At 41.1% G+C, this 25,034-nt stretch overlaps 1 protein-coding gene and 1 long non-coding RNA gene across 2 annotated transcripts; one reads left to right on the forward strand and one right to left on the reverse strand.

Annotated features, from left to right (window-relative positions):
- The first annotated feature begins 3,412 nt into the window (after positions 1-3,412).
- Positions 3,413-21,889, forward strand: LOC138804882 (probable proton-coupled zinc antiporter SLC30A4). The gene is made up of 7 exons (XM_069989396.1): positions 3,413-4,376; positions 11,540-11,686; positions 13,555-13,708; positions 15,291-15,489; positions 16,157-16,262; positions 17,461-17,595; positions 18,169-21,889. Exons 1-7 carry the CDS (start codon positions 3,938-3,940, stop codon positions 18,321-18,323), a joined length of 1,335 nt encoding a protein of 444 aa, XP_069845497.1. The 5' UTR covers positions 3,413-3,937; the 3' UTR covers positions 18,324-21,889.
- On the reverse strand, positions 5,628-22,928 carry LOC138804885 (uncharacterized). Its single transcript, XR_011365371.1, has 4 exons — positions 22,855-22,928; positions 11,943-11,999; positions 11,060-11,113; positions 5,628-5,806 (listed from the first exon to the last, which is right to left on the reverse strand). It is a non-coding gene; the product is annotated as an uncharacterized lncRNA (long non-coding RNA).
- Positions 22,929-25,034: the final 2,106 nt, after the last annotated feature.

Raw genomic sequence — 25,034 nt, forward strand, 5'->3', positions numbered from 1 at the left:
CCCAGAGTTCAAGCCCCACAAATGATCCAAAAAGGAGGAGGAGGAAGAGGAGCAGGAGGAGGAGGCGAGGAGGGGGAGGAGGAAGAAAAAGTAGAGTTAGGGAATGAGGATATTACTCCAGAACTTGTCATCCTAAAAAAAGAAAACTTTTATTATCTCATGCAGCCTCTGTCAGCTACACGTGGCTCACCTGGGTAGTTCTGGCTCAGTACCCACCTTGAGTTTTCAGTCAACACTGCCCAGACTTCATCGGAAGTCTTCCCTAGAGCTGAAGGGTCCATTTGTAGTGGTTGCAGAGCATGGCTGTTGGCTCCACTTCTCCTTACACAGGCCTTTTTATGGGGCTGTTTGAGATCCTTATTCTGTGACAGTGCTCCCCGAAGAGTGAAAAGGAGGCTGCTGCACTGTCTTTTATGACCTCGTCATGTAAGTCACAGTCACTTCAGCCATCTTCTATTCATTTGGGGTCGTGTGCTATTATTAAGTGCTGCCCACACTCCATAGAATGAGGACTAAGCTCCACTTTCTGAAGAGTGATCACAGGATTTGTGTCTGTATCTTTAAATCACCACACAGATTTTTTGGTTGTCTTCCCCTCACTGTCTCCAGGACCTAGTGAGTCAAAACAGTAAAAACCAACAGGAATGCAGAACATTGGACGTTTTCAACAATTAAATACCCAAAAGAACTCAGGCTCTTACCTTTCCCTAAAAATATTCATCACCTTTGTTCCTTGGATGAAATCTTATTTGAAGAATTTATAGTAAAGGAGTATGATGACACTTTGAAGTAGTTGCTTATTCATTTCTATCTCTTCAGTAGAACTCAAGTACTTATAAAAATAAAACAACCTATTCTAAAACTAGATCAGGATTAAGATGGTTGGGTTTAGGAAAGCAATCTGGAGTAAATTCTCGTATCTGCATCCATTGATGAAGGCCAGTGTTTTAGTGAAGTCTGGGGTAGTAGCATTCCCTTGGGATGAGTGGGGTCTCTGGTGTTTTTTTGTTTTGCCAGTCCTTGGGCTTGGACTCAGGGCCTGGGCACTGTCCCTGAGCTTCTTTTTGCTCAAGGCTAGCACTCTTACCACTTGTGCTACAGCACCACTTCTGGCCTTTTCTGTTTATGTGGTACTGAGGAATCGAACCCAGGGCTTCATGCATGTTTAGGCAAGCACTCCACCACTAAGTCATATTCCCAGCCTGGTGCAGGTTTTTTAACTTGTTCCATGACCTCACCTCTGTAGGAGTATGACAGACAGTAGTGAGAAGGGATAGTCCTGGGATCCAAAAGCAGTTGATGCTCTTGTACTTGAGACATGCAGTATTGTCAGCTATCATCTAACTCTTCAGAGGAAAATGTTGTTTCATGTCGCTTTTTCACTGTATTTTTTGTGGCATGGAATTTGGTAAGACTTACATACTGTTGCAAAAATACAATATAAACAGGATAAAGAGGAGCTTGCACTTTGAAATGAATTATCCTGACAGCATTGCTTTTAGTCTTGAGTCTCAGGCCTCTTTGAGAACATGATGAAAGCTAAGAAAAATAAAGAATTTTGCATTTAGATTTAAGGTCTACAGAACCTCCTGAAAATCCACCAAAAAAAAAAAAAAACTCAGATCCAAAAATTGAAGACAAGGACATCAAACTCAAGGAAGGACACATTGCTTGGCTTACTGTTATTACGTTTTGCCATTAAAATTTAGGCTTCTTTTTGCTGATACTAGGGTGTGCATTCAGGGCCTCACACACTTGCTTGGATATTTTTTTTGCTCATCACTGGGGCTCTACTCCTTGAGTCGGATCTCCATTTCCAGCTTATTGGTTAACTGGAGCTAAGAGTCTCATGGTCTTTTCTGCCTGGGCAGACTTCCAACCTTGAGCCTCAGATCTCAGCCTCCTGGGTAGCTAGGATTATAGACACAGGCCATCGGTGTTCAACATAAAATTTAGGCTTTTGGTGCGTGTGTGCTTGTTGTTGTTTTGTGTTTCCCCATAGAGCTGAAAACTGAACTCAGGGCCTTGCACTTGCTAGGCCAATGCTCTTCCATTAAGATAAATCCCACCCTCCCATCCCATCTACCCCCCATCTTTTTTTTTTTTATTTGTGAACATACTGTACAGAGGGGTTACAATTACATGGGCAGGATAATGGGTACATTTCTTACCAAGTATTGCAGCCTCCTCCTTTTGTTTACCCTTCACGTCCCTTCCCAGCCTCCCCCCTCCCCCCCAATCCCAATCCTTCTCCTTCTCCCCCATTCCCCCCTCTCCCTCCCCGCACCGACGTTGTAAAGCTCGTTTTGGACATGACAACTTGTACTTCTCATTGTTGCAACAGGTCCACCTGTATCCTTAAACAACTGGTTTTTCCCCACCTCCTCCTCAAGTTATACTGACATCAAATATAGTGAAAGCAGGGGTTATACTGTGGGGGAGGGACATACAAAGCAACAAAGAGATAATCTTATAAATGCGTTAGAAACACATGCATGAAAGAAAAAAAACATTAAAATACATATCTAAGGGTTCATTTTCCTGACATCACATTATCTGACCTTTTCCGCTTGACTCATGCATATACTAGATATTGCAAATAAGTACCACCCATCTTCTTAAAACATAAAATTTAGATTTAGATCCACAACTGCAACTCAGAATTTAATTTTCTTTTAATGAGTTTATCTGATGTTTGTTGCACAGAAGCAAAAGCCAAGCAGGTAGGTAGCTCTCACCAGCTTGGTGGCAAAAGAAACCTTGCCACAACATCAGAGGAGGGGCAACCCGTATTTGCTGGAAAACAATGATAAACACGGAACAGGACCACAGAACTGCTGACGACCATAGCTTGGTCCTGACCAGTGGATCCGGTCGGGCAGCAAATTTCTGCCCACTTGTCTAAGAAGGCAGCCACGCCAGTGCCAAGAGGCAAGAGCCTCTCGGCTTTCCACCTAGTAGGCAGACAAGCCCTCAGCTGGTTTTCCAGCACCCAAGATCGGACCCTAGATTCCCAAGACCCAGGTGGGGTGGAAGGATCTCCAGACGGGAACACTCATCTAGGAAGGGCCGGTTCGAATCCACTCACTTCAGCTGATGGACCTGGTTGCACACGTCTCCAGTGGGAAGGTGGACGGGATCGGGCACGCGCGCCCAAAGGACGAAGTGGAGCTGGGAAGGGGGGGTGGGCCGGTGGGAACAGCAAGCCACGCCCACTCCTCCGTATTGGTCACGCCCACTTCTCCGTATTGGCCACGCCCACTCCTCCGTATTGGCCCCGCCCCCCGCGGGGGCGCCCAGCGATTGAGCGCCGCCGGCTGTGCGTGTCCCCGGTGCCGATCCCCTCCCTCGCGCGCCTCTCGCGGCGCACGCGCACGCGCCCGCGCCCTCGCGCATGGGCGGGGGAGACGGGGCGGCCGCGCGCGTCGCTCCGGCCTCGGAGGGTTGTTTTTTTTTTTCCGGTTAAGACTTTCCGGGAAGCTGGCCTTAAAGCGGCGGGCGCGGTAGACGCGTGTACGGCCCGTGGCACCGCCAAGCCCTCCGGCGGCGTGGAGGAGATGCGCAGCGACCCCGCGGCTGCGGCCCAGGTAGGGCGCGCCGCCCCCTAGCGGGAATCCCGAGGCCGGCCGCCCCCCTCGCGCACGCGCACGCGCACGCGCACCCCGCCCACGCCGGCCCCCGACTCGGGTTGGGGCGGGAGTGGTGGGGGGGGGACGCCTTTCACTCGTAACGGTGTTTGGTTTCCCCCCTCCACACACACACGCGCGCACACACGCACACGCACACACACGCCCTCCCCGCAGGATGGGGAGGGACGCGCGGCCCTGCCCTCGGGACCTGGCGCGGCCGTGAAGGAGCGGCCGCCGCCGCCGCTGGCCGCCCGGCCGCCCCGCGCCGCGCTCGCCCCGCGGCCCCCGCCCCACCCCCGGCCGCGACCATGGCCGGCTCCGGCGCGTGGAAGCGCCTGCGCTCCCTGCTGAGGAAGGACGACGCGCCGCTCTTCTTAAACGACACCAGCGCCTTCGACTTCTCGGACGAGGCGGGGGACGAGGGGCTCCCGCGACGCTTCAACAAGCTGCGCGTGGTGGTCGCCGCCGACGACGACGACGACTCGGAAAGCCCCGGAAGGCCCGCCAACGGCGCGCACCCGGCCCTCCAGGCCGCCGGGGCCGGGGCCGGGGCCGCCGCCGGGGTCGGGGACGACGACTCGCTCCTGGATCAGGATCTGCCTCTGACCCACAGTCAGCTGAGCCTGAAGGTGGACCCCTGCGACAGCTGCAGCCGGCGGAGGGAGCGGCTGAAGCAGAGAAAGGTGAAAACCAGGTTGACCATTGCTGCCGTTCTTTACTTGCTTTTCATGATTGGAGAACTTGTAGGTGAGTTGGGCGGTCAACTCACTTCTCTGTTTGACGTGGTCTCTCCTCCCTGCCCCCTGCCCCGTGCACCCCTGCCCCCCCCACACACACACCCCTAGAGCCGTCTGTCCATCCGAGCCCGTCCTCACTGGAGTGACAGGCGTGGAGGGGGGCTCCACCTCAGCTTTTCAGGAAGTTGGGTTGAGGATCCTATAGAACTGGTGCTCAGGATGGGGGAAAAGGCCACGGGGTTCCAAAGTGCAGCCGTCGAGTATGACAGAAACTTCCTCCTGGGGGAGAACCTGACCGAATTCCAGTTCTCTTCTTTCCCCCTCCCATACCAGGTCCATCCCCTGGTCAGGTTGAGGACAAGGATCTTCCCCCTGCATCATGTCACTTGGTTTTTGTTTTGTTTTTTTAATTTTTTTAATGTAAACAATTCTGATCAAATGCCAAGGTTCGTTTGCTGCAATGTTTTGTTGTTTTGTTTTTTTTAAATTAGTGACTCGGTCAAAAGTTGCTTAGTCGTAGAACTTGATGTTGGGGAACACCTGCTCCCTCCTGCTCTCCTAAAGGTTTCGAAAAGCCAGAGGGGTTAAGTTGTGGCGGTTCCTTTGATGACTGATGGGAGAGCCATAGCCACAGTCGAGGCTTTTGGTTGGTTTGGCTTGGTTTCCTCTACATTTCGCTCATTTGGTCTTTTTATGTATTTTTTAAAAAATTGATAGCCACGAGATTTGCAAAATTCAATACTACCAAGTAAAAACAAAGTTTTTTCAGTATAAAGAAAGCTAGAAATTACCCTGAAGGCTTCTCATTTTTTAATTATTGCAAATAATATATTCTCCCTATAAGATAGATTTTTAGAGATTATTTTTTACCATCATATTGGTTGACTGACCATAGTACAAGGGGAGTTGGTTCCAGGATCCCTTGGGAAATTTCAAATCTAAGGACACTAAGTCCCATATTCAGGTCCTTCTATATACTTTAAACCACTTCTAAATTACTTTTAATACCAAATGTAATATAATGCTATATAAGCAGTTGCTCATATAGCAAAGAGAGAGAAAGGCATCCATGTTGAGTACAGATGCACTGTTTCTTTTGCTTTTCAAACGTTTTTGATCAGTAGTCGGTTGAGTCCAAAGATGCAGAGCTCAGAGAAGACGAATGTCAACGTAATGACAGTTTATAAAATAACATTAAACCAGGGAAATGATTCTGTCATCTAAGGATGAACCATAGTAAGTATAAAATTGGAAGTCCAGGCAAAAATGCTTTACTGGAAGTTCTACATAGAAAATTGTATGTAAGTGTCCTACCTCATTCCATTCCTCAGTGTTTGCTTCAGTCATGCTGATCATTCTCAAGACACCTCTTTCTTGTCATTCAGGCCTTCCCATTGCTTGATCCCTCTAGGTCAATAGCTTTCAAACTTGTTGAGCTCACTAAAGTAGGAAATGCACAACATTGTGACTTGTGTAGGCATGCATACATACATATGCACATACCTGTGTACATAAATGCGTAAGTGAAATAATAATGTTATGCTATGTATTGTAATAATTTCACTTATGTCCATCCCACTAAACTGCTTTCATGGTCAACTTCAAGATCAGAACTTTTATGTGGATTGCTTTTTCCCAAATCTCTTGACTAGTTTCTTAATATCAGTGTCTCATCTCAGAAACACCTCAGAGATCTATATCTCACTGTCTAGGGGGATTTCTTTTTTTCTTTTCTTTTCTTTTCTTTTTTTTTTTGTCAATCATGGGGCTTGAACTCTGGGCCTGGGTGCTGTCCCTGAGCTCTTCTGCTCAAGGCCAGTGCTCTACCACTTGAGCCACAGGGCCACTTCCGGTTTTCAGATGGTTATTTGGAGATGAGTCTCACGGACTTTCCTGTTTAGGCTGGCATTGAATCACCTGGGCTAGCATCGAACAATTTCCCTGCTTAAAAATTTAAATGTTGGGTGGGGAATGTGGTTTATGCATGCATGAAGTTTGATCTTCAGTACCACATAAAAAGCTGGAAGTGGTGCTGTGGCTCAAGTGGGAGAGTGCTAGCCTTGGCAAAAGAAGGTCAGGGACAGAGTCTAGGCCCTGAGTTCAAGCCCCAGAACTAGCAAAAATAAAAATAAAAATTATATGTTATTTGACTTAAGTAAAAAAATATTAAATATACTTGCAATGACCTTCTATTTCTGAAATCTCATATTTGGCAAATGTTGTTTTATGAAAGTTACAGTATTTTTTCCTTTCAAATACTGACTTTAGTTTCAAACAGAATCTTTGTTGAATAATACAGAGATAATAGTACTTAAGATAGGTATTAACATTATTCACATTGTGACATAGAATTTGGTTAAATGAAATATTTATTAAAAGTATGTCCAAAGCACTTAGAATTAAAGCACCATATGTAAGAAGTATGGAGTAATGAAAAATCAAATAATTTAATGATCTGACAGGAGACTTGATTTTGAACCTTGGTTTTACTACTAACACTCTCAGATATTGGACAAAGTCTGTCTTTGCTTTGTTCCTTCCATTCAGCAAGTACTTTTTGAGTACATACTGTATTCCAAGCCCTAAGCCACATGTTCTAGATAACTAATGGAGAACAAAAGTCTTAACGATTTCTACTATCTGAAGCATTTGATTTTTCCTAATGGAGGAAACATATTAAATAACCACACAATTAAATTCAGATTGTCTTAAATAGTGAAAAAGAACAAGAACTATAAGTTAATAACCAATAAGACATAGTTTATACATGAGCCCGATTCATTTAAACAAACAAACAAAAGAATAGGATTTACCCAAGCAAAGAGAACTGCATGTACAAAGGTCCCAAAGCAATCATTTCCTTAAAAGAAAGTAAAAAGAAGGCCAATATGGCTGGAATGTGGTAAGCATGAGGGACAAAGGAAGATAGGAGGACCAGGTAAGCAGGTCCTGACTGGTCACACTGAATTAGTGTAGTTTTTATTCTAAGCATGGTAGGAATCCATTAAAGAGTTCAAGCAACAGTGAGAAATGATAGGATTTACCTATTTAAAAGGATACCCTGAGCCAGATGCCTGTGGCTTACACCTGTAATCCTAGCTACTCAGGAGGCTGAGATCTGAGGATCATGGTTCAAAGCCAGCCCAGGCAGGAAAGTCTGTGAGACTCTTATCTCCAATAACCACCAGAAAACCAGAAGTGGCACTGTGGCTAAAGTGATAAAGGCCTAGCCTTGAGCTGAAGAGCTGAGGGACAGTTCCCAGACATAGAGTTCAAGCCCCACAACCAACCAACAACAATAAAAAACAAGTCACTCTGAAACTGGTGCCAGTGGCTCACACCTATCATCTTAGCTACTCAGGAGATGAGACCTGAGGATCAGCATTCAAAGCCAGCCCAGACTGAAAAGTCCCTGGACTCTTTTATCTCCAATTAAACATCCCCTCCACCCCTCCACGCCCCCCCTCAAAAAAAAATGGAAGTGAAACTGAAGCTGTGGCTGTAGTGGATGAGCACTAGCTTTAAGCACAAGAAGTTCAGGGGCAGTGCCCAGACCCTGGGTTCAAGCTCCAGGATGTGTACACATGTACACACACACACACACACACACAAACACACACACTTTGACTATTATGTGGACAAAGGATTAAAATGTACAATAAAATGTACAATAATGGGAGATAAACAGTTGCAGAAGTCAGGCAAGAAGAAGTTATCATTTTTACTAGAATGGATGTAGAAAACTATACTGACTGAGAAACAGTCCAGAAGAAATATTGAAAACATTAACTGCTAATTTCGAAGTTGAGGAGATAGCAGTGGCAGGAGTAATTCTGAAGTTTCTCACCTAAGAAGCTGACTGCTTGAAACCTCGTTTATGAAGTAGGCCCCTCCCAAGAAAGGGCTCAAGCGTTGTTCTAAATAGGTTAATTTGCACATGAAATAGTCAAGTGGAAACGTCTAGTTGGTTGTTAAATAAGGTCTGTGGTTCAGAAGACAGGTTAAAGGAGAGAAAGAGTATGTAGTATCACAAGAATGTAGAAAATTATCTACAGAGCTTAAATCCTGTGGAACACTCAGCAGGTGTCCTAAAATCCAAGAAAATAAAGTAGTACTCCCCCCCTTACTCTCATTTTCACTTTCATGGTTTTTACTTTCCATAAGTTTAGTTAACCACAGTCAGCCACAGCCTGAAAATATGAAATGGAAAATCCCAGAAATAAACATTCCATAAGTTTTAAATTGTTCACTATTCCAAGTGTTGTGATGGAATCTCACTCCAGGTCCATCCTGCCCAGAATGTGAATCATCCCTTTGTCTAACATGTCAGCACATAACTTTTATGATGTTATATTGTTCTATTTTATTACTAGTTGTTGTTAATATCTTATTGTACCTAACTTAAAAGATGAAGTTTTTCATAGGTTTGTATATGTACAAAAAAACATAGTATGTATTGCATTTGGTACTCTTCAAGATTTCAAGCATCTACTGCGGGGGGTTGTCTTGGAATGTATCTCTGTAGGATAAAGGAGACAACTGCATTTAAAAATGGAAATAAGGAAGTGGTTCTGTGGCTCCAGTGGTAGAGCACTAGCCTTGAGTTGAAGAGCTGAAGGACAACGCTCAAGCCTAGAGTTCAAGCCCCATGACCAACAAAAAAAAAAAAGAGAAAAAAAAATGTAAATAAGTAGACTAGGTAGATTAAAACTATTAGCGGATTTTCCTGCCTGGGCTGGCTTTGAACCTCAGATCACCATCCTGAGTAGCAAGTATTATAGGTGTGAGCCACTGGGCACCTGGCTAGCATTTGCAGTTCTTTTTTTTTTTCTTTTTTTTTTTTTTTCTGTCTTTTTTTCTTTTTTTTGATCGGTTGTGGGCCTGAACTCTATGCCTGGACTCTTATCTCTTAGCTCTTCAGCTCAAGGCCAGCACTCTACCACTTGAGCCACAGCACCACTTCCAGCCTTTTCTGCTTTTGTGGGGCTGAGAAATCAAACCCAGGGCCTCATACATGCAAGGCAAGCACCCTACCACTGAGCCACCTTCCAAGACCTACCACTTGGATTTCTAATGGAGGAATACTAATACTACCCATTCAGGTACCACATTGGAGACCAACTAGACTAGCAAATCCTAGAGAAGGATGTGTACAAAGGACTTCTGGAAATGTGCATGAAGAAAGTTAAGTAGAAAGAAGTAGAGTTTGTTTTTCTTTTGCTGGCCCAGGGGCTTGAACTCTGGGCCTGGGAGCTGTCCCTGAGCTTCTTTTTTGCTCAACGCTAGCACTCTACCACTTGAGCCCCACAGCACTACTCCTGGACTTTTCTGAGTAGTTTATTGGAGATAACAGTGTCACAGACTTTTTTTTAGCCTGGGATGGCTTTGAACCAAGATTCTCAGATCTCAGCCTCCTGAGTAGCTAGGATTACAGGCATGAGCTACCAGAGCTCAGCCAAAAGTTGAGCTTTTGAATGATAAAAATAGAAAAGAACTTAAAAGAAAGCTCCAGAGAAAAGTTAGAAAATGAAATAACATGCTTTTTCAGAGTAGAATCGAAGGATGGATGATAACAGTAGAGAAAGATAAGGGAAGATTTATCCATGAAGGGAGATAATTGAAGATTACTAGTGGATATCTGAAATCATGGCTCTTAACATACCCTAATACATAGTCTTAGTCCATTTTCAGTTTCTGAAACTGAATACCACAGATTGAGTAATTTATAAAGAACAAGGGTTTGCTGGGGTATGATTCTAAAGACTGAAACTTAAAATCAGGTGGCTCCATCTGGTAGGTCCCTCTTTGCATAGTCCCAAGGCAGTACTATGTGTCACATGGTTATAAATCAACAGTCCCATTGAGTTAAGAGTCCTTATGGTCTCATTTAACCTTAATTACCACCAAAGGGGAAGATTCAGTTTCCAGCATCTTAATAAGTCACAGTGGGGATTAAATATCAACATGAGTTTTAATGGAGACATTCAAACAATAACTCTTACAGTATTTACTTTTACACATTATTATCAACATGTTTTCTTTCATTCATTCACTGATGCTTGAACACAGGGCCTCTCCAGCTTGCTAGACAGGAGCTCTGCCATGTAAGCCACTGCCCCCAGCCCTCTTTATTTAGGTTATTTTTCAGGTAAGATCTCTAGTTTCTTATGGAGATTATGATCCTCCTACTTGGAATGAGAGTCATATATCCCTACACCCAGCTTTTCTGTTAAGGTAGGGTGTCACTAACTTTATGCCCAGACTGGCCTTGAACCACGATCTTCCTGATCTCAGCCTCCTGAATAATTAAGACTTGAGATGTGAACCACTAGAACTGGCCAGAACTTGTTTTCTAAAACCACCTTTTGTTCCACTATTTAGAGACATTGCTATCATGTCCAAGTTAATAAGTTATTTTTTGCCTATTTTGTTGAACTAATCATACACATTTTGTGAATTGTGTTAGTTTTGTTTGGTTTTCAGACTCTCCTGAAAAAGTGAACACATAGCTTTTCCTCAGCGTTTGCAGTTTAGATGACATGGCTATTGATTCACTGTCTCATAGAATTACTGGGCTGAGCAAAAGCTGCAGTACTAACACATTTCTCTCTACATGTATGCTACCAAATTAGCAAGCTTTTGAAGAGTCATTGACTCCTTGGAGAATCTGTTAAAAGAAATAGATTTTCTTACCAGAAATTTGTGCAGTGGACCCTCAATATCCATAGTTCCACGTCATGGATTCCACTGTGGTTCAAAAAAACAAAAACAAGGCATTAGTGCTGAATATGTCCAGACTTGCTCTCTTGTCATTATGTCCTAAATAATGGTATATAAAAGCAATTTAACATTAATATTGTAGATGTTATTAGTCATCTAGGGATGACTTAAAGTATACAGAAGGAGATGTATCAGCGTTTGTAAATTCACTGTTTTATATAAAGATACTTTCTGATTAGAGGAGTTCTGGAACCAGACCCCACAGATACTGAAGGATGACTAGACACTTACATTATGCTTACATAAAACATCAGAATACTTCGATGTAATTTAACAGGATAAACATTTACTTCACAGATTTCTGTTTTTGTAGGATAGTATATATTTCAGGTTTGTTCACTTATATATTGTTTAAATTAACTTGTTCTTTGTCCTCTTCTCCCTTACTCTAAGGTGGATACATAGCAAATAGCCTAGCAATTATGACCGATGCACTTCATATGTTGACCGATCTGAGTGCCATCATACTCACGCTGCTTGCTTTGTGGTTGTCTTCAAAGTCACCAACCAGAAGATTCACTTTTGGATTTCATCGCTTAGGTATTTGTTTTGATTTAAATTGTCTTATACTAAAACCACAATGAACTATAATCTTGATTAGCTGCAGTCTTTACAGTTTTAACTTGTTTGAACAAAAACAATACAATTACAGAGTTATTCCAGCCATCGAGGCTTAACTCATTAATGAGCACTAGCTTCTTCCTTTTCACCTCGACAATTCCAACCAAAGCTCCTGAAGTCTGGATTTTAAGTATCATGATAGGTATAATATGTACAAGATACAGGTGTGACTGACCTTTATTGCAGCTTTTGTATGAACATCTTCCTTTGGTGCGTTCACATTTTTATTAGCCTATTTTGAACACAGAATTAAGAAGGGTTAAATAGCCAGGCACCAGTGGCTCATGCCTGTAATCCTAACTACTTTGGAGGCTGAGCACTGAGGATCAAGCTTCAAAGCCAGCCCAGACAGGAAAATCTCAAAACTGTGTTTTTTTTGGTCCAAGCCCCAGGACTCAAGGCTCAAGGCCTGGGCACTTTTTTGTTTAAGGCTAGCACTCTACCACTTGAGCCACAGTCCATCTTCTGGCTATTTTTTTCTGGTGCTTTCTCAGAGATAAGAGTCTCATGAACTTCCCTGCCCAGGCTGGCAGTGATCTTTACTAACTTGGTATTATCAAACTTTAATGATTAAAATGTTCACTAGCTTAGTAGGCATAAAAAGAATATCTTCTTACTGAATTTCTTTTGTTATGATTAATTTTTGAGAATTTTTGGGTCATTACAGTAAATTACTATTTTTGTCCTTTGCCCATTTTTCTTGTAAGGTGTTTGCTTCCCTATTGATTTTTCTTTTTTTATTAGCATACATTACTTGTACAGAGGGGTTCTTTGTGATATTTTCACACATGTAAACAATGTATCAGGTCACTACTCCCTCTGCTAATCTCTTCCATCTCACTCCCCCTCTTAAAACAGTTTCAACAGGTTTCACCATTTCAGGTTTCATACATGCAGATAAATTACATGTACCATGTTCATCCTCATCCTCTTTGCTAGCCCTTCCCGTTGATTCCCCTCCCCTCTCCCTGTCTGCGATTCATTTATTTTTAAGTATATTTTTTTGAAATTAGCACTGTAAAAAAATTGGGCTGGGAATGTGGTTTAGTAGGAGAGTGCTTGCCTAGCATGCATGAAGCTCTGGGTTCGAGTCCTCGGTACCACATACACAGAAAAGGTGAGAAGTGGCACTGTGGCTTAAGTGGTAGAGTGCTAGCCGTGAGCAAAAGAAGCTCAGTACCCAGCCCTGAATTCCAGCCCCAGGACTGGCAAAAAAAAAAAAAAAAGTCTACTTTGTATCTTTTAGCCAAGTGCCAGTGGCATAATCCTAGCTACTCAGGAGGCTGAGATCTGAGGATCAGGGTTTGAAGGCAGCCCAGGCAGGAAGTCCATGAGACTCTTATCTCCATTAAACTACTTAGAAAAAGCTGGAAGTGATCCTGTAGGTTTAAGTGGTAGAGTGCTTAGCCTTGAGCACAGCAAGGTTCAGGGACAGAGCCCAGGCCCTGAGTTCAAGCCCCAGGACCTGCAAAAAGAAAAAGAAAAGAAAAGAAATTAGTCTGTACTTATATATGTTACAAGTATTTCTCTCCGTTTGTCATTGTTTACCTATAGGGGTCTGCAAATGTACATAATTAAAGTATGAGTGGAGAGAGGGGGATGGGATAAATGAGTGCAGAACCCAGATCATTCAAGCAGCTGGATGTTTTCTTAAATGAGAAAAAAGAAACATTAAAAATGGTATATTGCTTTTACCTACTTAGAAAAAAATGAAAATAAAAACCTATAGTAGTTAGTATGAAGTTTAAAAACTGTGTTGAAAATGTATGTTTTATGTTTCCTTCCAGAGGTTTTGTCGGCCATGATTAGTGTGCTGTTGGTCTATGTTCTTATGGGATTCCTTTTATACGAAGCTGTGCAAAGAACTATCCATATGAACTATGAAATAAACGGAGATATCATGCTGATCACCGCAGCTGTTGGAGTCGCAGTTAATATAATGTAAGCTTGGGTTTTTTCACATAATATTTTCAGGTATTAGAAACTTTGAGACTGTTATACATACATTCATTCAAACTGTGAAATATTGTCATGGTTTAATTTTTTTTTTTTTTGGTTGGTCATGGGGCTTGATCTCTAGGCCTGGGCGCTGTCCCTGAGCTCTTCAGCTCAAGGAAAGCACTCTACCACTTGGGCCACAGCTCCACTTCCAGTTTTCTGGTGGTTAATTGGAGATAAGAGTCTCACAAACTTTCCTGCCTGGACTGGCTTTGAACCATGATCCTCAAATCTCAGCCCCCTGAGTAGCTAGGATTACAGGAGTGAGCTACTGGTGCCCAGTCTTGGTTTAAAATTTATATATAGTCCATTAGTTGTTTTTATAAATGTTAGTTCTTACAAATGTTAATAAAAATCAAGACATTATAATCCCTTCTTAGTTTGTTGAGTTATACTGGAGTTTGACCAACAATCAAGATTTAAGCAGAATAATGTCTTCTGTTATTTAACATTTTAGAGTACTTTTGTATTAGCTAGACGTTTTAAACTTATTTTCCTGAAAGTACTCAATTTTTAGGTGATACGTTTAAGTTGAGTCAGCAAACTTTTTTTTTAAAGAAAGGAACTGTGGGTAGAGTTTGATGGGTAACATCTTGCCGGCATGCACAAAGTCTGGAGTCCAGTCTCTAGAACCAACAAAAAGAATAGTAAATATTGTAGTCTTTGATTTATAGTTTCTTTTGAAACTATTGATTCCCTGCTGTCACAAAACAAAAGCAGACATATTCACTGGGCAAACAAATGACCATGGTTGTATTCCAGTAAAACTTTATCTACAAAAACAATAAGCCAAATATGATTTCCTAGCCTTGGTTTAACCAGTCACTACCTAGTGGCTTCTATCAAGCTTCTAATTTAATCAAAAGCCCCTGCAACAGCCATTTGTTGTTGTTTTCGTGCCTGTACTGAGGCTTGAACTTAGAACCTCATAACCTTGCTTAGTATTTTTGCTCAAGCCTGAGCTCTATTGCTTGAGGCATACCTCCACTTTTGGCTTTTTGGAGATTAACTGGAGGTAAGAATCTCTCAGATTTGACTGACCCAGGCTGGCTTCAAACTAAGATCCTCAGATATCAGCCTCCCCAGTCATTCAGATTTTAGGTGTGAGCCACTGTCACCTGCCCAGCAGCCTTTCCTAAGTAAAACCTGTGTGCCCTGCCCCCGCCCCCGCCATCTTAACCTCTAGTGCTTTTTGCTCACTTTATCCAGGCCACAGTGGCTGTTGTGGTTTTGTTTTTCCAAGTACATGGAGAAACTTTTTCATTTTTGGGCCTTTGTCTGCTCTCTGCCCTGAGCATTTATTCCTGACTTTCTTCAGGTCTCTGTTCAAATGGGGATAGGGATATGTCAGTCTTGACTCACTGCTTTGACCCCAGCACCTAGAACAGTACCTGATACATAATAGGTACTCAAAGATTTATTAAATGAATGAGTTCTGTGCTGCCTCATTCATTTCTGAATAGTGGCTAATATTTTAACCAACTATTTTAGGGAAAATAATAATGTTTTCTTTTATTTTTGACAGAATGGGGTTTCTGTTGAACCAATCTGGTCACCATCACTCCCATTCCCATTCCCTGCCTTCAAATTCTCCTACCACAGGTTCTGGTGGACACAGCCATGGGCAGGATAGCTTGGCGGTGAGAGCTGCGTTTGTCCATGCCCTGGGGGATTTGGTACAGAGTGTTGGTGTGCTAATAGCTGCCTACATCATACGATTCAAGGTAACATGATAGCTAATTTTCCTACTTCGAAGTCACTTAATTTTAGCATTGAAACTAAAGCTGCTTTTCTTTCATCAGTATGCTGGATATGAGTGCCAGTTCTGTTCATTGGTGTAAGCTTAATTAGCCCTGCCATGTATTACACCAATGCCATTTATATGCATTGGTATAAACTTAATTGACCAAGAGTGCAGTTCTTTTCTTAGCAATAAATACAATGGTATCACCTCATCAGGTACCTTATCTACAGTTGGCTTTGATGGCATCTTCTCACTGTAAGCCTTGTCACTGAACTGCTTGGTGGTGAAACAATGCTCTAGATTAGAATCTAGATCCAGTCTTAGCCTGCATGCCCCTCAAATTTGAGTTCCCTCTTATTTACTCCTTATACCTTTGATATTTTATGATTCTGGGTAAAAGACTTAGAAAAGGTACAAAGGAGAATAACGTAACAAGCAATTAAATTTCCAGAAATCGGTCCCCTGAAGAAAGTCATTTTAAACATTAAGAAAGAGTAGAGATGTTCCTTAATTACAGTGTTCAAGTTTTGAAGGTAATCTCTAATCTACTAAAGAGATCCAGAGGACAGGGGGTGTATGCCTGGCTTTGCTTTATAGCCTGCTTGTTGTTGACATTTAATTGTATACTCTCATCTGTTACTTTTTAGCCAGAATACAAGATTGCTGATCCCATCTGTACATACATATTTTCATTACTTGTGGCTTTTACAACATTTCGCATCATCTGGGACACAGTAGTTATAATATTGGAAGGTAAGCTCTCACTAATATCTCCTTTGTGTATTCATTGGAGATTGGGAGTCAGAGGGACACTGAGTAGGAGCTCTCTTTTATATTTTGCTTGTATTTCTTAGGCTCCGTAACACTGCCTTATGTGTACTGAGCATTTGAGTATTCATGCATTCTCTCATACATTATCTCTTTGGCTCTTATTATAAGTAAAATAGACAGAGAGTGGATAAATTATTCCTTTTTTTTCTTTTTTTTTCTTTTTTTGACAGTCCTGGGGCTTGAACTCAGGGTCTGGACTCTGTCCCTGAGCCTCTCTGTGCTCAAAGCTAGTACTGTGCCACTTGAGCCATGGCACCACCTCTGGCTTTTTCTGTTTATGTGGTACTGAGGACTCAAACCCAGGGCTTCTTGCATGTTACAAGGCAAGAACTCTACCACTAAACCACATTCCCAGCCCAGATTATTCCTATTTATAAACAAGATTAGCTGGGTGCCACTGGCTCATGCCCAGCTACTCAGAACAGTGAGATCTGAGGATTGATGTTCAAAACCAACCCTGGGCTTTGAAACTCTTATCTCCAATAAACTACTCAGATAAAGCTGGAAATGGCACTGTGGTTCAAGTGGTAGAAAGCTAGCCTTGTGCACAGAGAGGCTCAGGACAGTGCCCAGGTTGAGTCCAGGCCCCAGGACAGGCAAAAGAAACACCAAAAAAAAAAATATATAAACAAGATTATACTTCAGAGGGATAACATAACATTGTTAATACACTGGAGCCAGAACAAGAATGCAATTTTTGATTCTTAATATGATTATGTCTTTTGGCTTATGTAATTCCTTAATCCTACTTAATGTGTGACTTTGTTGTACTGATGACAGCTTTTCTTACTGATAGCATGAAAATAAAAGTTAGACTGTAAACTTATCATTATTGGATTCTTTTTTCTCCTTAGTTTGTTCTAGCTTATCTGTTAAACTATTCTGATTTGATTGGCGTTCTCTTCTAGTGGGTATAGCATTTTTAAAGTATCTATTAACGCCATATATTTCCTGTATTTTTATAAACACATGCATATAGTTTGTTAAAAATCTAATATAGTTTAAAATACTGTTTAAACTGAATTTAGCAAAGCCATTTATTTTCTTTGAATATAATTTAAAACTTTTTCTTTACAAGGTAAGGAATTTACTTACAAATTGTAATATTCTGAACTAATAGGTGTACCGAGCCATTTGAATGTAGATTATATCAAAGAAGCCTTGATGAAAATAGAAGATGTATATTCTGTGGAAGATTTGAATATCTGGTCTCTCACTTCAGGAAAATCTACTGCCATAGTTCACATGCAGCTAAGTAAGTTGCTGATAGCAAATGTGGGCCTGCCTGGGGTTTGTGGACTTCTATCTTTGGAATTAAGCATGTGAGCTTATAATTAAGTAGGAAGACTTTCCTGCTGACAAGATTTAGGGGGGGGGAAACTCCTCAAAAGGTAAGATGCAGGTCACTGTTACTAGCAAAGTAATTTTTTTTTTTTATCTCTTTGGGAGTCAAATTGATACTTACCTTGAGATTAAAGACTTAAAGAATATTTACCGTGCTCTTCTATATAAGCAAAGCAAGGGCTCTTATGTTTATTTAAGTTGTTTCACAGAGTGATTCTTTTTATTTTTTTTAAATAATACAGATAAATGGTTTATTTTTTATGTACGTAATATCTTTTCATTGTTGCCACTATTCTTTCGCCAGATGGACTGTAGAGCTTTTTAATAACGCACTCCCACTTCCCTAGCAGGAATATCAGAATAGATACAAGTAGACTATGACAGTGTGCTCAACAGTGTAAAAAGAGTGTTTCTTCCCTGTGTCTTACTCACCAGTGCGTAACTGTACAATAAATAGTAATAACATTTTTTTTTGACATTGCAGTTCCTGGAAGTTCATCTAAATGGGAAGAAGTACAGTCCAAAGCAAAGCATTTATTATTGAACACATTTGGCATGTATAAATGTACTATCCAGCTTCAGAGTTACAGGCAAGAAGTGAACAGAACTTGTGCAAATTGTCAGAATTTCAGTCCCTGATTTGTACGTGTTTTGGGGCCTACTGCCTTATTTATCCACAGTCATAGACTTGAGAGCAATAAAAGCAAACCCAAGTGAGAAAATGGAATCACTGACAGCTGTGTCCATAGCGAGCACCAGTCTCAAAACAGTCACTCCAGCCTGCCTATGTGAGACTCTGTTCAATGTAAAATGAGCCGTCACCATGATTGTTGGATGAAGAAGTTTTCAAAATACTGTTTACAGAATGAGATGTTACTCTACAGATACCTCATGGAAGACAATCCAGTCCTGTACTTCATCAATCTGACAGAATATGTGTCTTCAAGAAGCATCAGAATTCAGTATTTGCATTTAAACACACTTTTTAAAGGCCATTTTATACCAAGCCAGTGCTAGCAAACTCAGTTGTATTTTTTAAATTATGTAATCTTGACATTCAGCTTCTAGAATTGCTGCCTCTTTTTACCAAAATTATTTCTCAACAGATTTCAGAAAGTACTGGTAATTATTCAGAGAAGGGAATAAGCATGTATTCCTAGGTGTCTCAGAACTGTTCATTTCACAAATAAGTTTTAATGTTATAGTTATACTTAACATTTTTTCCAGATATTGCTGAGTCTTGAATCTCAAAGTTAATGTTTTTTATTATTTGTAATCTTGTCACAACAAAATCTTCACAAATTATGGTCGTTGTCATTAAGTTATTTAGAAAATATTTTAATATAATTCTGAATGGCAGAAATTAGGCTTAACCTCAAATTACCATATGATTATTTAAAACAATAAAGAAGGGAAGATGGGATTGGAGTCTCAAATTTATATCTTCCTAAAATCACTTTTATTGTGAAATTTTCTTAAAATCAGTAAGAGACTGCAAAATGTAAGTTATTATCATCTATCCCTTTAAGAACTGCCAACATTTTGTATAGTTTGCTTGGTACTATATGAGCCTATATGAAAGTAACTTTATAGGGCTACATTTGAGTTTGTAATGCCACATGCAGATTGACCACTTCAGAGAGAATGTCTGGTTTATGATAGAGGATAAAAACCTCAAGATACAAATTTGAAGTTTTTCTCAGGGGGGTTGGAGGAGATATTAGTTTGAGAAAACAAATGGAAACGGTTTTTGATGTGTGTGTGTGTGTGTGTGTGTGTGTGTGTGTGTGTGTGTGTGTGTGTGTGTGTGTGTGTGTGTGTGTGTGTGTGTGTGTGTGTGTGTGTGTGTGTGTGTGTGTGTGTGTGTGTGTGTGTGTGTGTGTGTGTGTGTGTGTGGAGAGAGGGTGGGGGAGAGGCAGAAAGGGCGCGAGAGCACACTGGGATGGGGATTGATATCAAATCTGTGTTGTAGAGACAGGATATTTCCAGACTGAAGACAATCTAATTGGAAACTTGTGTTAAGAGGTAGCGGTGAATATTCATGTTTCATTTAGCAACCATTGTTTTTGAGTTAACTTTGTGCACACTAGAACTCCCTGTTCAATATGCACTCTTCATATGATTCTTGGCTCCTCAAAGAATCAGTGTAGAGTAACAATGTACCAGACAAGTTGTGAATTAAACTTCTAGGTAGGCCTGCCAGATAACTTACAAATGAGGAATGGGAAACAGAATCCATCTTCTTAGCACATACTTTATAAGTAACCCAAAATAAGGTAACCTGAATTTGCCTAAAAGGTTGCTGGGAAAAGATGGTATCAGTAGCAGAGTTGATGGTATCTAGGAAACTCAGTACAAGATTCAAGAACTGATAGATTCTTTGGCCTCTTGTACTTCTCCCACAGAGAAGGATATTAACCTAGCATCTACAGCCAAGGACTGCATAGCTTCTGACAGCTTTGCTCTGTCCTTCCTGTGATGAGCTGCAAGCACATCGTGGTTACACCACTCAGCTGAGCCCTGGGACGCTTGTCTCTTACCCTGTGAACGCAGGGGCTGAGTTGGACAAACACAGCATTACTAATTTTGCACTTGGAAAAACACATCACAGCATTTCTTCAATACAGTGTTTTCCAAGTAATATTTGTATCCATTAATCTGAGTTATTTGCATACTTTAATCTGTTTCACAGCACTGCCGAGTTACAGATACTTTTTGTTGATCTTGCTTCCTTTACAGATGTAATGGGAATGCAGTTCAATAGGATACATTTCTGAGAGATTGATGTGCAGTACTGGAAGCTATTGTAATTCCTACATTTCCTTTAGCTATGCTTCATGTACTGTGAGACTGTACTTTTACAACTATAGTCTCCATCAGTATTGTTTGCCAAGTCACTGGATGTCTTACTTTGCTGATTTTTCCTCCTTGGATGCTTTATGTCTGTTCTCTACCACTAAGATTCCTGCTTTTAGGAGTCTCAGTATTCTGTCTCTCCCACCCAGGTGATCTTTCCAGAATGGACATAGTCAAGAACAGACACAAGTACAAGAGCTTGTTTTAATGTAAGCAAAAAAACATTTTTCAGAGAGGATGCACCACTAGGAAGTGTATTTTTCTGGGGAGATCTTTAAAAACAAACCACTGATTGTTCCTGGTTTAGATTGCTACACACTAAACTTCATAAAGCACATGAGAGAGACAGGCTGCAGCCCCCTGTCAGGACCAAACAACCACTCTGCACATTGTCTTTGAGGTAATCATTTCATTCTAAAAGCAAACATAGTTCAGCTACATTATTTTCTTCATATATGTTTATTTTGCTTGGCTCACCTAACTAGATATTATCGAATTTGAACCCATTCTAAGAAGTTTTAGACAGTTTTGCTGTGAATTACCTTGCACATAATAAATTTAAAGTTACAGAATATGGACCTAGATAAAAGATGAGTTCACTTGGTTCAGGAGGCAAGTCTGATCTCCAGATAATTGGTGAAGTTTAATATCTCTAGCCGGAAACTGTTTGCACACTCTTAACTCCAGATAAGTCATGTGAATCCTGTCAGCAAGGGCTTTAGGTCTGGTTTAGAGTTCACGAGTCTAGTACACCATTTGTGGTATGAGAGGGAACATGGAAGAGCGTGAAGAGGAGAAATTGTGGGGAGTTCTCAGTGCAGTCACTGTGCGCTCGCTTACAAGTGGTTTAGCTGCTCTTCCAATAATCACATTGAAAGGACCAACAGGCATTTTGTGATTTTCCTTCAGATTGGATAACATTTGTGGAGTCTTTCCTAGCGAAATCTGTGATAGTATCAAATTTAAATAGTGTAGCGAGATAAAATTGAAATGTGTCAAAATTTCCACATTCACTCTGGAAGATGCTGTATATTCGGAAAGCTTAGCCTTCTCTAAATGTTATTTAATAAGCCATATCACAGTTTAAGAAATTGTAGATACTTTTCCATATGCCCCTTTAGAAACCAAGTATTTTACAAATGATTGATTTTGGAAAGATTTTGAGACTGGGGTTTTGTCCATGTAATTAGGATCAAAGTCTATGTACTGTATTTGCAATTCAAATTGTAATTTCCTATATGTTTATTAATAAAGTGTCATTTTGCCATGTGGTTTATTAAAAAATGTACAGTCCGTTAAATTTTTGTTCTTTTCATCAATTGTAGTAGGCCTTAAAACATACTCTTAATAAAAAGCATTTGAACATTGTAACCTACCTAGTTTTATGATCTCAAATTAACACCCCCTTAAGTGTTTAAAGAATTAAGCCTGAGAAGAATCTTCTGGATAGGGTGAGATACTTTCTTCTTTACTGTCAGTCACTTAAAATGTTCCTCCACCACCAGATAACAGAGTGGAAGGGAAAGACAGAAGCCAATCCAATTGGACATTCTCTATGGCTGCTGTGGCAGAGCTGAGTAGTGGAGCCAAATGTAAACTGTTTGCTACTTGGAACTTGGCAAGAAATGTCTGCCAATCCCTGGGGTATAGTTGTACCACTGTTAGGCTCAAACAGCATCTATGGATGCAGAAACTGTTTCTGAACCTGAGTCTGGGGTAGAAATAGCAGAGTAGCAGCAAGACTCCAGATACCCACAAGCAGTATATTCCATCTAACATCCATTTCCAAAGAAGTGTGCTTCTCAGAAAGCCATGATCAATACAGTCAGTAAATGTATGTCTCAACATAAAAGCTTATTTACTTGATTTTCTTTTTTTGCCAGTCCTGGAGCTTGAACTCAGAGCCTGGGCCCTGTCCCTGAGCTGCTTTTGTCAAAGCTAGCACTCTGCCACTTGACCCACAGCACCACTTTGGGCTTTTTCTGTGTATGTGGTACTAAGGAATCGAACCCAGGGCTTCATGCATGCTCGGCAAGCACTGTACCACTAAGCCACATTCCCAGTCCTCACTTTTTTTTTTTTTTGCTGGTCCTGGGGCTTGAACTCAAGGCCTGGGCACTGTCCCTGAGCCTGTCTGTGCTCAAGGCTAACATTCTACCACTTGAGCCCACAGCACCATGCTAAAGTGCATGCTAGGCAAGCCCTCTACCGCTAAGCCACATTCTCAACCCTCACTTGATTTGTTTAAACCTCTTTTCACTTAAGCTTAACCAAAAAAAAAAAAGAAATGAAAATGTATGAAGGGTTAACTTACATGGTTGTTGCCATTCAGGGCTCAACTGGTTGTCAGGCTGTTAGAATATCTTCTTTGAAGTTTTCCAATTACCTAGAAAACAACAACTGTATTTGAGAAAGGGTAATATTGAGAAATATCCCAAGTTTTTATTGCCTACCTATATTTCTATGTTGATATTTATTTTGATCCATGTCAGATACTAAATCCTAACTTGGAGAAACAGTCTTGCATTCTGTTATTTGTGATAGATTTTATGTATTAATATATGAAAACAATATGTTGGGAATATATGTATGTATTAGCAGTACTAGGGACTGAACAGGATCCCCTGCTTGCTAGGTACGCACTCTACCACTTGGGCCACACCTTCAGCCCCCTTTTGCCTTATGTTCTTTGTTATATTACTTAACCCATTGTCAGTTTATAAGTGCTGTGCATCTTGATCACTGTTACTTCTTTCAGCATTCTCCCCATCTCTTCCAACCCCACCCGCGCCTTGGGTATTTTCAAGATAGGGTCTCTTTATGCCTGGGCTGGGCTGGCCTGGAGTGATGCTACCATACCCAGCCAATTGAATGAGATATAGAGTCTCTGGGATAGCCTTGAACTGTGATCTCCTAATCTCAGCCACCCAAGGAGCCAGGATTACAGGCTTGATCTATCATACCTTGCTGTTGGCTGATTTTAATTTCAACTATGGTCCTCTATAATTGCTACAAGCAATTAGGAAACAAGACTAAGCATAAGTAGCAAGTATGAAGACTTACAATAAAATCTCTATAATATTAGGAGGTTTAAAAATTCAACCTCCATGAAATGGTACCAAAGGTATGTCTAAGCAGTCTGATTAAACAGGCTTTTTTGTATGACTTTCACAGAACTTTACAGACTGCAAAGTTTGGTCCACGGATATTCTCAATAAACACCAAAACCACATTGTGTGAGTTACTTCATAGCTTCCATGTCTCCAGTATTGAACTTTTCAAAGATTTCTTCTGGTTTGGTTATCAAATTCCTATCTATGTTTTTGCCTGCTAGCTTCTACATAGTGGTTTGTGGGGTTTTGTTTTGTTATACTTTTGTTCACCTTAACAAAAATGTTGACAAAGTAGGAAAAAAAATATGTGGGTTAGTTTTTCTCTAAAATATATTGAGCCTTTTTTTGTTTTGTTTTGTTTTTCCTGGAGCTTGAACTCAGGGCCGGGACTCTGCCCTGGAGCTCTTTTTGCTCAAGCTGTACTCTACCACTTTGAGCCACAGCTCCACTTCTGGTTTTTGAGTGGTTAATTGGAGATAAGAGTCTCACAGAGACTTTTCTGCTGGGCTGCCTTCAAACCTCAATCCACCGATCTTAGCCTCCTGAGTAACTAGGACTACAGGTGTGAACCACCAGCACCCAGCAAAAATGAGCTATTTCTTAGAGTTAAAAAACAAAAAAGCTGGGCACTAGTGGCTCATGCTTATAATCCTAGCTACTCAGAAGGCTGAGATCTGAGGATCGAGGTTCAAAGCCAGCCCGGGCAGGAAAGGCCATGAAACTCTTATCTCCAGAGAACCAGGAGTGGCGCTGTGGCCCAAGTGGTAGAGCGCTAGCCTTGAGCTGAAGAGCTGAGGGACAGTGCCCAGGCCCAGAGTTCAAGCCCCACAACCCACAAAAAAAGGGCAAAGGTGGATTTTTGAAGATAGGAAAAAATTTAGAGACCTCATGAAAGGTAGGGAACCTCTGGAAAAATCACCTCCATTCTCTCCACTGACCTAGAACTTACAGAGGTGCCCTTGCCCTGCTTTGTTATCTTCCCCATTCCCTTTCCAAAACATACCAACCAACAGCTTAAATAATCTCTGAACAGAGCTCATAGCGAACTTTTGACCACAGTCAGGACATGGAGGGGGATTGGGGTGTGTATGTGAGACATGTTTCCTGGCCAAGGTATTCATTTGTCAGAGTCATCTAAATATGCTAGAGGGAAAATTCTCTATTCTAGGTTCTTAGCAAGTTCACAGTATTTCAGCATACATGCCTATCCCACCCTCCCTGTGCTGTTTTATGTAACAATACTTTCCAAAGCCTAGGATAGTTAAAAAAAAAAAAAACCCTAAAACAAAGTCTTACATAATTTACAGTGTGTTAGCCAATGGTATATATTTGGTTCTTGAAGTCTTTCTCATCTCTAAGATACCATCATATGGAAATGGAG

Source organism: Dipodomys merriami, unplaced genomic scaffold (assembly GCF_024711535.1).
Source record: "Dipodomys merriami isolate MVZ:Mamm:240054 unplaced genomic scaffold, mDipMer1.0.p SCAF_379, whole genome shotgun sequence".
Taxonomy (NCBI): domain Eukaryota; kingdom Metazoa; phylum Chordata; class Mammalia; order Rodentia; family Heteromyidae; genus Dipodomys; species Dipodomys merriami.